Below are 13696 nucleotides of genomic sequence, written 5' to 3' on the forward strand. Positions count from 1 at the left end.
TCTCTCTCTCTCGCTGTGCTCATGTCTGTGTGTGTGTGTGTGTGTGTATCTCGCTGTGCTCATGTCTGTGGTGTGTGTATCTCTCTCTCTCTGTGCTCATGTCTGTGTGTGTGTGTGTGTATCTCGCTGTGCTCATACCCGTGTGTGTGTGTCTCTCGCTGTGCTCATGTCTGTGGTGTGTGTGTGTGTGTGTGTATCTCTCTCTCTGTGTGCTCATGTCTGTGTGTGTGTGTGTATATCTCGCTGTGCTCATACCCGTGTGTGTGTGTCTCTCGCTGTGCTCATGTCTGTGGTGTGTGTGTGTGTATCTCTCTCTCTGTGCTCATGTCTGTGTGTGTGTGTGTGTGTATCTCGCTGTGCTCATACCCGTGTGTGTGTGTCTCTCGCTGTGCTCATGTCTGTGGTGTGTGTGTGTATCTCTCTCTCTCTGTGCTCATGTCTGTGTGTGTGTGTGTGTATCTCGCTGTGCTCATACCCGTGTGTGTGTCTCTTGCTGTGCTCATGCCTGTGTGTGTGTGTGTGTGTGTGTATCTCTCTCTCTGTGCTCATGTCTGTGTGTGTGTCTCTCTCTCTCTCTGTGCTCATGTCTGTATATGTGTCTCTCACTCTGTGTGTGTGTGTGTATCTCTCTCTCTCTGTGCTTATGTCTGTGTGTGTGTCTCTCTCTCTCTGTGCTCATGTCTGTGTGTGTGTGTCTCTCTCTCTCTCTGTGTTCATGTGTGTGTGTGTGTCTCTCGTTGTTCTCATGTCTGTGTGTGTGTGTGTGTATCTCGCTGTGCTCATACCCGTGTGTGTGTCTCTCGCTGTGCTCATGTCTGTGTGTGTCTCTCTCTCTCTCTCTGTGCTCATGTCTGTGTGTGTGTGTGTATCTCGCTGTGCTCATACCCGTGTGTGTGTCTCTCGCTGTGCTCATGTCTGTGTGTGTGTGTCTCTCTCTCTCTGTGCTCATGTCTGTGTGTGTGTGTATCTCGCTGTGCTTATACCCGTGTGTGTGTCTCTCGCTGTGCTCATGCGTGTGTGTGTGTGTATCTCTCTCTCTCTGTGCTCATGTCTGTGTGTGTGTCTCTCTCTCTGTGCTCATGTCTGTGTATGTGTCTCTCACTGTGTGTGTGTGTGTGTGTGTGTGTGTCTCTCTCTCTCTGTGCTCATGTCTGTGTGTGTCTCTCTCTCTCTCTCTGTGCTTATGTCTGTGTGTGTGTCTCTCGTTGTGCTCATGTCTGTGTATGTGTGTGTGTGTATCTCTCTGTGCTCATACCCGTGTGTGTGTCTCTCGCTGTGCTCATGTCTGTGTGTGTGTCTCCCTCTCTGTGCTCATGTCTGTGTGTGTGTCTCTCGTTGTGCTCATGTCTGTGTGTGTGTGTATCTCGCTGTGCTCATTCCTCTGTATGTCTCGCAGTGCTCATGCCTTTGTTTGTGTCTCTTGCTGTGCTCATGCCTGTGTGTGTGTGTCACTCTGTGAGCTCATCATGCCTGTGTGTGTCTCTCTGTGTGCTCATGTCTGTGTGTCTCTCTCTGTGCTCATCAAGCCTGTATGTGTCTCTCACTCTGTGTGCTCGTGCCTATGTGTGTGTGTGTGTGTGTGTGTGTGTCTCTCTCTCTGTGTTTATCATGTCTGTGTGTGTGTCTCTCTCTGTGCTCATGTCTGTGTGTGTGTCTCTCGTTGTGCTCATGTCTGTGTGTGTGTGTCTCTCTTGCTGTGCTCATACCCGTGTGTGTGTCTCTCGCTGTGCTCATGCCTGTGTATGTGTCTCGCAGTGCTCATGCCTTTGTTTGTGTCTCTTGCTTTGCTCATGACTGTGTGTGTGTGTGTGTGTCTCTCTCTCTTTGAGCTCATGCTTGTGTATCTCTCTCTGGACCTACCTATCTGTGCAATTTATTGTGTGCGTCTCTCTCTGTATGCCTATGCTTATGCCTATCTCTCTGTGCCCATGCCTTTTTTTCTTTGTGCCTATCTCTCTCAATTTAAAATGTCTGATTAAACATATTTATGATTAAGTTTCACATCCCTTTACCCAAACCCATATAATGTGCCATTGGTACCTTCTCATGTGTTTCTATTACTATAGGAATTCAACATCTTGAACTCCTTGACTGGTATAAGGAACCTCACAAATGAAGTCAGTATTCCTTACTGCTACTTTCTAGAATCAAGAGTTGGAATAACCTCTCAGCTGGCAAACGGTCACCACTTTCTGCTCCATACCTGCAGGGTAGCTGCTGCTGGGATTACCCCAGGCATCACGCAAAGCTTCTTCCACAGCTTCTACCACTTCTGCCGTAACAGGTGTAGTAGCGTTGTAATCAAGGTAAATCTTGCTGCGGGTTGGATAACAGAACAAGTAGACACATACAAAAGAGAATAAAATATGCGTAAATTAGATTAATGTATAATAAAGGAAGGAGAAGAAATGGTTCTGCGGCGTCAGTGATTACCTGGGATGTGCAAATATTCGATATTTGTTTAAAAAACAAAAGCTAAAAATGGCTATGGTCTGCAGAATTCAGCTAACTCCGGGGCCAGATTTATTAAAAGTGCAACACAAAAATATATCAATTTGCACAGAAATTTGTGTATAGCACTTTTACTCCAACTCAGAAATGCTGCAGACCACGGCAATTTTTACTAACAAATTCAGAATTCCAAATATTTACACATTCCTAGTGATTACTTTCTGACTTTATGAAAATCTGCTGATTCACATTTTCAAAGACATTTATCACCACATACACTCTACTAATACAATAAAATACTAAAATGAAGAAAAATGAATACAACTTGTTCTTTTTTAAGTTTAGAACAGTTTACAAAGTACATTCTAATTCTCTTTGGTAGGTGTTTGACCCCTGACATGTTAAATACATAGCCAAAGCTGCACTTAGGAGCTATAATTAATTGCTGCTCCTAAGTTAGAAACAAACTATGTGCCAACCAGTTGTGACATGCACACATAGCAAGTATTGCAATTAGAAAATTATGCTATGGGGTCGATTTATCTGGCAGGCTGAATTCCGCTATTTTGCAATCTTGTACAACACCGCCCCCTGCCCGCGCACAGCCAATCACATGCGGGCAGGAGTGTCAATCTCCCCGGTCGGACGAGACCGGAGAGATTGAAAATTTCCAGCTAAGAGGTGTAAAAGAGGTTAGAGAAGCAGCGGTCTGATGACCGCAGCTTGATAAATACGGACTGCAGGTTCTCTTGTGAGAACCTGCAGTCGTCGAGCAGCGAATGCAGGAGAGGACTTTGATAAATCGACCCCTGTGTGTTAGAGCTGATAAATATGACCTAGACTAGACTGACCTAGAGTGACACTGACTGTTTGTGTGTTATTTTGTGCTCACCTCCTACAATAAGTATTTAACCCCTTAATGCCAGGGGCAAGAAAACTTACTTGAAAAACAAAAATCAAGCGATTATCAATGCGATCACGTGATTTCAAGGCCGGATCAGATTCTGGGGGACTGCCTACAATGCTAGGCACGCCCCCCAGGCCGATTTCCCATTAAACAAAAGGAGGAGGGTGCATGGCGTTAAAACCCAGCGCTGTAAGGACAGCATGGAACCTCCTAACGGCATTAAGCAGTTTCATTTAAATTATAAAACTGTGAGGCACTAATTAGCAAGCGTGACACATTTTATATTTAATAATACAAGATGAGCATTAAGGGTCTAATCCATGTGATAATCCGCTTGCAATATTGCTTCTCTAAAAGCTGATGTAAGCTGTTACTGCAAGTAGCACCCCAGTGCTTACCTTAATGCTTTTCAACAAAGAATAATAAGAAAACAAAGAAAATGTTATAATAGAAATGAATTGGAAAGTTGTTTAAAATGTTATATTCTATCTGAATTGCGAAAGAAAATGTTAGGTTTTATGTCCCTTTAATACTGAGAACAGACTCGTTATGCATTCATTGTTTTATAAAGGGACAGTAAACATCTTGTAATTATAAGACATTTCTGTTGTATAGAATAACATATTACCCAAGTCTAAATGTTTTCTAAAACAAATTAAAACCCATTTTACTGCAATAATTTTTCAATACCAAAACTCCACCCTCCGTTTGCCTTATTTGGAGAAGCTTATCAAGGCTTTTATTCCACAGACCACAAGGCTAGCTCCGGCCATAAAGTACATTGTTTTGAAGCTGTTATCTGATAAAATCCAATGAGGAAATGTTATGTAGCAGGGCTAGCCTTGAGAAGTCAGCAAAGTGCATTTCAAGTTTTAAGAGTTAGAAATTTTTAGAGCTAAATTACATGAAAAGGGAGCAAAATAAACAATGAAAGTATATTGCAAAGTTGTTTCATTATGCAAAACGAAACATTTTATATACAAATCTCAAGGTGTTTACTGTTAAAAGTCTCAAAGCAGAGAATACAAACTGTAGAAGGAGCTGGACACTCATAAAATATGATCTTTTATTACATAAATATGTACCTTTTACGTGACAAGTACACACATTTACCACTTCCTCGAATTTTACTATGAAGAAAAGTATTAAAGGGGTGTATTTTCTTCATCTTTTTTATCAGTTACATTTTACTAATAAAATTGACTAGCCTTGTTTGTAAATGATACAATTGTATCGCTATATGGTAATTGATGCTTTTATCTAGGGTATATATACATATACTTTGTACAAAAAGCCTGAATTCATGAGACTTGCACATACACATATAACAGTGCAACACTTAATTCATTTTTGAGCTACTGCAAGCACAGTCTCTTTACATTTATTATATTATATATACTATATGGCAAAAAGTATGTGGACACCTGACTACTACACCTTTATAAGCTTATTAGACATCCTGTTTATAAATGGGCATTAATTTGGAGTTGGCCCTCCCTTGCAGCTATAACAACTCTTATGTGAAGGCTTTCTGTTCATTCAGCCAAAAGAGATCAGGCACTGAAGTTGGACGAGGAGGTCTGGCTCACAAATGTCATTCTAATTAATCCCAAAGGTGGGGTTGAGATCAGGGCTTTGTGCAGGCTGCTTGAGTTCCTCAACACAAAACTTTTCAAACCATGTCTTAATAGACTTTGCTTTGTGTACAGTGTCACAGTAATGCTGGAACAGAAAAAGGCCTTACCCAAACTGTTGCCAGTAAAAGCACCCAATTGTCCAAAATGTCTTTGTATCCTGTAGTTTTAAGATGAACTAAGGGGCCTAGCCCAAACCCTGAAAAACAGCCCAAGTCCCTTATACCAACTTCACCAAACTTAACTTTACGCCCTATGCATTTCAATAGGTAGCATTCTCCTGGCATCCACTACACTCAGATTGTTCCATCAGATAGTAAAGCTTGTGTACAGCTGTTTGGCCATAAAAACATTTCACAAAGTTCCTGATGCACATTTCTAATGCTGATGTTGCTTCCAGGTGCAGTTTGGAACTCTCTGGTGAGTGATGCAACAGATGAGGGACGATTTCTACAAGTAATGCGCATCAGCACTCAGTAGCCACGCATAGTCTAACACTTCGTGGCTGGGCTGTTGTTGCTCATAGGTGCTTTCACTTACAATAATAACACTTATAGTTGACCTGGGCAAATTTAGTAAGACAGAAATGTCACAAACTGACTTGTGGCAAAAATGGCATCCTACGAAAGAGCGATGTGTAAAGTGTAGCGCTTTTGAAACACTAGCCTGTATGTAAGGAGTAAACTAAAGGTACCTTCATTCATGATTTTAAATTAAACATGCACTAAAACGTACCTTTTTTTTCTTGCTCTTTCTACCAACATAACCCCCTCCGGCCGCCCACCACAACGCTTATTTTCTTTTCTTCATGAGGTGACGTTTCCACCTCTTCGCCAATAGTCACTGAGCTGTTCGGTATAACCCGTTGTTTGTCTATGGAGATTTCATAGCTATGTTCTGGATATTATGCACCTGTTTTGGTGTGGCTGAAACACCTGAACTCAATAAATAGCAGGGTTGTCCATATACATTTAGCATATAGTGTATGTTTGCACCTAATCATTTACCATTATACTGTTCTCTGTCTCTATTTTATTCTGTTATGTATTAGTGACAGCCCATGAGGAAGTTATTAAATATAACTTACTGCTGTGAATGGTTTTCTTTCATCTCTTCTTGGTCTCTGCTTGTTTTAGAGTTTTCTGCCATTTCCTTAAACCTTTGATGATAAAATAAATCACAGTCACCATAATCCAATATAAACCACATAACTCTACAAACAATACAAAGAAAACATAACTTTATCACAAACCAAACAATATATGAATTATAGATATAATCTACTTTGGAAGAAATTATGTTACAATTTTAATAGAAACATTAATATGTACATTTATTTAATTGAATCTGCTTATTGGTATAATTATTTGTAAAGCAATGCAAATTCTGTACAGCTGATTACTAGCAGGGGCATATAAAATTAGTCTCAGGGCTCCTATAATAATGGAATCTGTGCAATTCTATAATCTAACAAACAGATCCTGTTTTTCAGCTCCCAATTCATGTTTTTGAAGTTCTGAGTGATCACATATCAGGTGTTAACAACATTTCTGTACTGGGAAACGTTTTGATTGGATCTGAGCAAAGAGCAGGAAAATAGTCCATATGATGCAAGGACACTGGCTTCAGCAATCACAATGCTCCTGACCATAGCTTTTGCACATTAATTCTGCAACAAAATTGACACATCAAATTCAATACACAAAGGGTATAGATAAAGTGCACAAATGGCCTTTTCAATATATATTCAAGGACATTTTGGAATAAATCTATTATCTTGTGCAATACCCTATGAAACGGCCACAGACGTCATTTTATATGAATATAGGGTCTAGATTTTAAAAACAACTAAATTCAGCACTGTTGAATAGTCCCTCTTTAGTGGGTGGGACAAACATTAACATATGTACAGTATATGTATTTAATAGACAGATATGTGATATCTCGTACAGCTAACAACGCGATCTGCAGGAAACGCAAGAAAATAGAGATCACAACTGCAGCATCGAAAAATGGAATTTAGCAATTGCGCTCCAAATATTTTGGTTTTATTTCATACCCACATTTTTGGGAATGCAAAATACCATATTCTTTCTAATCTTATCAGGAGTTAGGTATTTGTCCTTCAATGTTGCTTGTTTAAAACCACAATCTTCTTAAAGCTATAGAAATGTGGCAAAGAGAAACCTCTTCTGTACGGTGAGATTTGAAAATCACACTCTGTACCACAGGTTTTAGAAATCGAGGTGTGTAGAGTGAGTTCTGCAACTTTGGACTAACTTTAAAATCTTGTCACTAAGCAACTTCACAATTTACAATGTGAGAACTGTTAAAATCCAGTTTTTGCATCAACTTTTTTCTAATGAAAATCAATATACTTCACTGCTCTTCTTGATTTCAGACGAAAATCTCACCAAAAAAGAAAACAAGGTTTTCCTAATGATCAAAAAATTAAATAAAAATACTTTTAACATATTAGGGGCCAGATTATAAGTGGACGCAATATATCGCTTTCAGTGAAGCGATATTTGCACTCCACTTTGTAATACCAGCGCAAATGGCAGCATATATATATATATATATTTTTTTTTTTAAATATTTTTATTGAACATTTTCAGTGACAATAATATGTATAAAGACATCAAGGTTATTCCAATCACAGTTAGCTTCTTGCCATAAATGTCAAAATTGCATATAACAAAGATGCATGATAACTTAAAATGCAATACAGTAACAAAAAGGGTAAACAGAAAGATAGAGAAGAAGAAAAAGGAGAAATTTAGAAGAGAAAAGGATATAATAAAGAGAGGTAAGTAGCCATCTTTATCAGAGTGGTAGCATTGTTTTGCCGGTCAAGAGTGTAATGAGCGGGGAGAGAGGGGGAGGGACGAGAAGGAATGGGATTAGTACTATGGTCGAAGTGGGTTTATGGTTTCCCAGTAGAATTTGACGTTGCAATAAAGGTTCAGATTATTATTTTTAAAGTAATAATATTCCTCTAATTGAATAAGCTCCTGAGTTCGAGCTTTCCATGTTTCGACGGTGGGTATAATATTAGTTTTCCAGTTTCTAGCGATTAGAGATTTTGCTCCGTTTAAGCAAATCTGAAGGAGATGTGACCTCAGATTGCAAGAATGTTGAGGCTTGTCATTAAATAGCACCATCAAGGGTGTGAGTTTAAATGAAGCGTCAAATAAGGGAATAAATATCTGTTGCAGGGCGCTCCAAAAAGGCTGCAATCTAGGACAGGACCACCAGATATGTGCCATATTACCAATTGTGCCGCAGCCCCTCCAACACATGGGAGATGACTCTGGGTATATATATTTTAGCCGTGCTGGTGTGAGGTACCATCTGGAGATGAGTTTATAGTTCATCTCCAGAATTTGAGTAGCTGTGGATGATTTATGGGTATGGAGGTACAACCGGTCTCATATCTCTACAGGAATATGCAGGTCAAGTTCTTTGGACCAGTTCTGTGTGGATTTAGGTAGATGTTTATGTAAGCAAGTGTTTAGAATTCTTCTGGTTATTGTTAGTGTTCCCTTCAGGGCTTTCCCATATCTGCATAGTGATTAAAAGCGTGTAAGGGGGTGTATAAGAGATTGTTTGTGTGGGGAGGTAGCTAGGAGGTGTTTTAGTTGAGAGTATTTAAGCCAGTGGGTGAAGGTACCATTTAGGATATTTTATAGTTCCTGAGCAGGCTTCAAGTCTCCCAGATGAAGGAACTCACATACTGGAGAGGAGAATCCCAAATCTGTAAACTGAGTATTCCCAGTAGATGTATGCATGTTCCTTAATAACTCTGTATTCTGAAAAATTGGTGACATAGGTGAGAAGGGGGTTGAAATCCCTGGTATGCATTGTAGTATATTGTCCCATGAGTGAAAGATGTGTCTATATAGGGGAGAGAGCTTAGCAACGATCAGTCTGCAAGATGATGGTAACCAGCATAAGGGGCCAATTTGCGGAGTCCGAAGTATGTGGGAGTCTTGGGATAACCATGCTTTGTAATAATGCCCTAAGTGCCAGTCTAAGATGCGCTGTAGTGTACTCGCTTGGTAATATCTCGCTATACAGGGGACCCCTAGACCGCCTCACTGTTTTGCACGATAGAGGGTTTGCTTTGCTACTCTGGGTTTTCTACCGCCCCAGATAAATTTGCAGAGGATTGATTGGAGTTGTGATATATATGTTTGTGGGAGGTTAATAGGGACTGTTTGCATCACGTAGAGGATGCGGGGTAAGATAGACATTTTGACCACTTGTATTCTACCCCACCATGAAAAAGGTTTTGACTGCCATTTTTGGCAATCTGATTGAATTCGTTTAAGTAGTAGAATGTAATTGGCGCTGAAAAGTGAGCCAATCTTAGGGGTAAGTCGAATGCCTAGATATTGTATATGATCTCTGCACAGCTGATATGGGCACATCGCGGAAAGTGCGTTAAACTGTTTTGTGTTCATATTTATGTTAAGAATGTTAGATTTTTGATTGTTGATGTGGAAATGGGATAACTTGCCAAATTTGCGGAATTCCTGTAAGAGGTGTGGGATTGAGACGGAGGGGTCAGTCAGGGTTAACAGAACGTCATCTTCGTACAGACTTATTTTATGGCAGCATATTTTTAAATATGTATGTATATGACTATATACATATATATGTATGTGTTAATGTGTATATACACATATTAACACATAAATATATATGTATTTAGTCATATACATATATATTTACTGGGAACACACAGTTCCCATAGACCACAAAGTAAAGGCACTTGTTTTTTTCTAATACCCCACTCCCACCAACTTTACACCCCAAAAACTGCCTAGTGCAGTTGTTTTTTATTTTTTTAAGTACATTTTTTTAATAATAAAAAAATATATATGCCCTCTATTTTGTGGGCATTTGGGGCACTTTAAGAAAATTAATCAGAGATCGGATTTCTGGTTAATTTTCTGAGCGCTAATTGCTACCGCAAGCTCACAGTAGTAATAACCAGCCACTTGTAATGGCTGGTTAATTATCGTGCGCCCACAAACGGGCAAATTTGCCGGTTTGCAGGCACGCGATAATAAAGCGCTCCACTTCTAGCCCTAAACATTTTAAAAACATAATTGATCAAACATGCCCTGTAAACCAATCATGTCCGTCGGATTTCAGTAATCGACATCCATTATCAGGGATTAAATCGGAAAAAAATGGAAAGATTAGAATCTACCCTTAATGTGTTAAATTAAATGTGGAAAGATAAATCAATTAAGTAATCACATTTCTTTCCTTTTTTCTTCATTATTTTGGTATTCTTTATTGTAAAGCATACCTAGGTAGGCTCAAGAGCAGCAATACACTAGTGAGAGTTAGCTGCACATATATGCCTCTTGTCATTGGCTCACATGATCTGATCAGCTAGCTTCCAGTAACACATTGCAGCTCCTTTAAAAGGATACCAAGAGAATAAAGAACATTTGACAATAGAAATGCATTGGGGAAAATCTTTAAAATGGTATGTGCTATCTGAATAATGAATATATATATATATATATATATATATATATATATATATATATACAGTATATATATATATATATATATATATATATATATATATATATATATATATATATAGGTTTCATGTCCCATTAAAGTTAAATGATTCAGTCCAATGTTCTAAATTTGACAACAATGCAGATATATTAGATACAGCAAGAAATATATCACTCATTAAAGGGCCATAATACCCAAATGTTTAAACACTTGAAAGTGATGCAGCATAGCTGTAAAAAGCTGACTAGAAAATATCTCCTGAACATATCTATGTATAAAAGAAAGATATTTTACCTCAAAAGTTCCTCAGTAGCCACCTCCCATTGTAAAGGATTTCTAAGCAGCATTTTAGTGTGTCTGTCCTGGGGCATCTGAAGGGACTAGCATCGTGCACTCTCATATTATTTCACCAATCAGGTAAAGGAAGCTTACTATGAAATCTCATGAGAGTTAAGTCAAATCTCATGAGATCACAGTAAGAGTTCATGACCTCAGCACTGCTGATGCTGATTGGCTGCTGTTCATTTCTTCATTTTTTTTTATTTTTACCTGCAGCTGGGAGCAGGTGAAGTATAACTTTTTACACAGAACTTACTCTGCTGAGCTGAGGAGATTGTGAGGTAAAATATCTTCCTTTTCTACATAGAGATGCTCAGGTGATATTTTCCTGTCAGCTTTTTACAGTTATACTGCATCAGTTTCAAGTGATTTAGCATATGAGTATTATGTCCCTTTAAGATGAATTGCTTTAATTCAACTAAACGTAAAATAAACCAGGATTATCATCTAAAACAAAAATGTAAAACATAATTTTGATACAGGAGGAAAGGAAGAAAAGGTGGGTAGGTAATAAGCAACAACTTTACAAATAAAGGTTTTATATAAGCAGAGAAATATTATTCATAAAGGATTTTTGTGGAAGAAAAATAAAATAAAGTGACAGTTTGAGCTTTGGGTAACAGAAAAATAAGTCATTTACTTAACAGAAAGTATAGATAGTTGCCAACATTTCCGAAAAAATTCCAGGGACACTTTCCAGTTGAGCGAGCAAGCAAGCAGGTTACTGGAGTATTGACGTCCTACTGTTGAACTGCTCCACGTTTAATAGTAATAGTATGATTTAGACTTATCTATATATTATTATACCAATTACAGCACCAAGCTCTTACACCTACCCCATAATATTGACCATACCAGTTTCTGAAGCACATCCTGGGCATATGGCTACTGTTACAACACAGCATCATGTTGGCAACTATGAGAGTAGTTGGTAACAATGCATCTCCAGCAGATGTGGTAAGGATACAAAGTACATGTTTTCAAGAAATCCTGGGCTATGCATAAGGTTACATTTATTACAGCCTACAGGAATACTAGCAGATTATATAGGTAATGTATGGGCTGTAATAAACATGTATATTTGTGTGTGTGATCGATGCATACAGTCAATTTACTATGGGTTTGTGAATACATCATGTTACTGTACAACTCCAGCATTGATAACCCAATTACAGCTAGCAGCAAGTTCAGGAGAACATTTCATCGAAATGTTTTACAGACATTCTGCAGCATCAAATGGGTAAAATGTAAAGTTACACTCACGCTGCAAAGCAGGAAGGAACATTAGCCAAGAGGCAGCATAAACCTGCAATCGGTGAAGGGTACCTGCTCTCCCTATAGGTTCTGTATAATAACACATATTGTTACAGTATCACAATTTCATATGCCAAGTATCAGCAGCACTGTGCCACTGACTGAACCTGCTATGTACACTCACTCATATACGTGCACCAGCAGCTGATCAGGAAGAGGGGAGGAAACCATAGAGAAGAGAATGACTATAGTAAGTCTCATATCATAGAGCACAGGCAGGATAGTTAGGCAACAGCAACTGAAATGTTCGGAGGAATGTTGTTAGAATACAATAATACAAGTGAAGTGATAAGGAAGTTGGTTTTTCTCATTCAAGTTGTTTCTTATTCGTGGAAGCAGTTTTTTCATCGTGGAAGTCGGTTAGATTGTCTTTAGTGAAGGTTTCTTTTTAAAACCATTTTAAGTTAGTAAATATTAAAAGCATATACTGTTCTAATATTAAAACAATTATTCATTTTTTTACAAAATCTTTTTTTTTAATGCAAATATTTATCCAAAAATGTTACAGTAAAAATCATATTTAAATACACCGAGACTAAAAGAAACCCTAGAAATTGCGAATACAAAATTACTTGGTTTGTAAAACATTTGGTTTACACTTTTCACCATTTTGTATATGTTTCGTATATTCTGTGTAGTTGGCTCTTTTTAAAGGTACATACAATTTATTTGCATATGTATTGTAAATATGAGCAATTAAAGGGACATGGTTAAAATGACATTAAATACCAGTTGTTTTGTGCTTGTCCCACAATTGCCAGGAGACCAAAAAGCAAATTCACCTGCAAATGTTGCAAATCAAATGGCTAGTTTAGGCAATTTGCAGCATTTTAAAAACCTAGGTTACAGATTTTGCTTTTTGGACACTCTAGGGAATGTGGGGAAAAAGCAGAGTTTGTATATAAAACCAAGAGCTGTTAATAGGGGCAGCCAGATAGGTGTTACAAGTAAGGAAAAGTAAGAATGAATATAAACTTTTCCAAAACATATTTTAAAAGAAAGAAAAGTGTGTAAATATTATGACAAGGAAGTTAGTTTCTTATTCAAGCTGTTTCTTATTTGTGAAATTCTGTTTCTTATTTATGGAAGTTGGTTACTTATTAAAAAAATTTCTCAGACTGCTTTACATTGACTTTAAAATAAAAATATAGGTTTTATTTAAATAATAATATGATTCATATAATATAGTTACACAGAGGTGGAGTCCCTTTATACAACAATTGGATATACAAACTGGAAAAAAGCGCATATGTTGGCACCAATACAAATATTACTATTTTGAATAAGTAACAGATATTTTCAAATGGTTAATAACCATTGGGCCACTGATTTCACTATATATATACAGGGTAGACCCCCCTCCATGCCATGCAATTGTTTTTAGCCTGGCCCAATGGTGTTTTGGGCACATAAATTGATGCCAACCCTGGCATAGGTGACATAATTCTCATTTTTTAATAAGTAACAGATATTTTCAAAGGGTTAATAACCATTGGTCCACTGA

General features: G+C 38.0%; 1 protein-coding gene across 1 annotated transcript in view; it reads right to left on the reverse strand.

Annotated features, from left to right (window-relative positions):
- Positions 1 to 12349, reverse strand: part of SCLY (selenocysteine lyase) — a 127675-nt gene extending 115326 nt beyond the window's left edge. The window contains exons 1-3 of the mRNA XM_053709917.1: positions 12317 to 12349; positions 6080 to 6151; positions 2204 to 2316 (exon numbers count right to left, since the gene is read on the reverse strand). Coding sequence (XP_053565892.1) covers positions 2204 to 2316; positions 6080 to 6141 — 175 coding nt within the window. The 5' untranslated portion in view covers positions 6142 to 6151; positions 12317 to 12349. The remainder of the gene's footprint in view (positions 1 to 2203; positions 2317 to 6079; positions 6152 to 12316) is intronic.
- Between the last annotated feature and the right edge of the window lie 1347 nt (positions 12350 to 13696).

The sequence above is a fragment of the Bombina bombina genome, chromosome 4 (genome assembly GCF_027579735.1).
Source record: "Bombina bombina isolate aBomBom1 chromosome 4, aBomBom1.pri, whole genome shotgun sequence".
Taxonomy (NCBI): domain Eukaryota; kingdom Metazoa; phylum Chordata; class Amphibia; order Anura; family Bombinatoridae; genus Bombina; species Bombina bombina.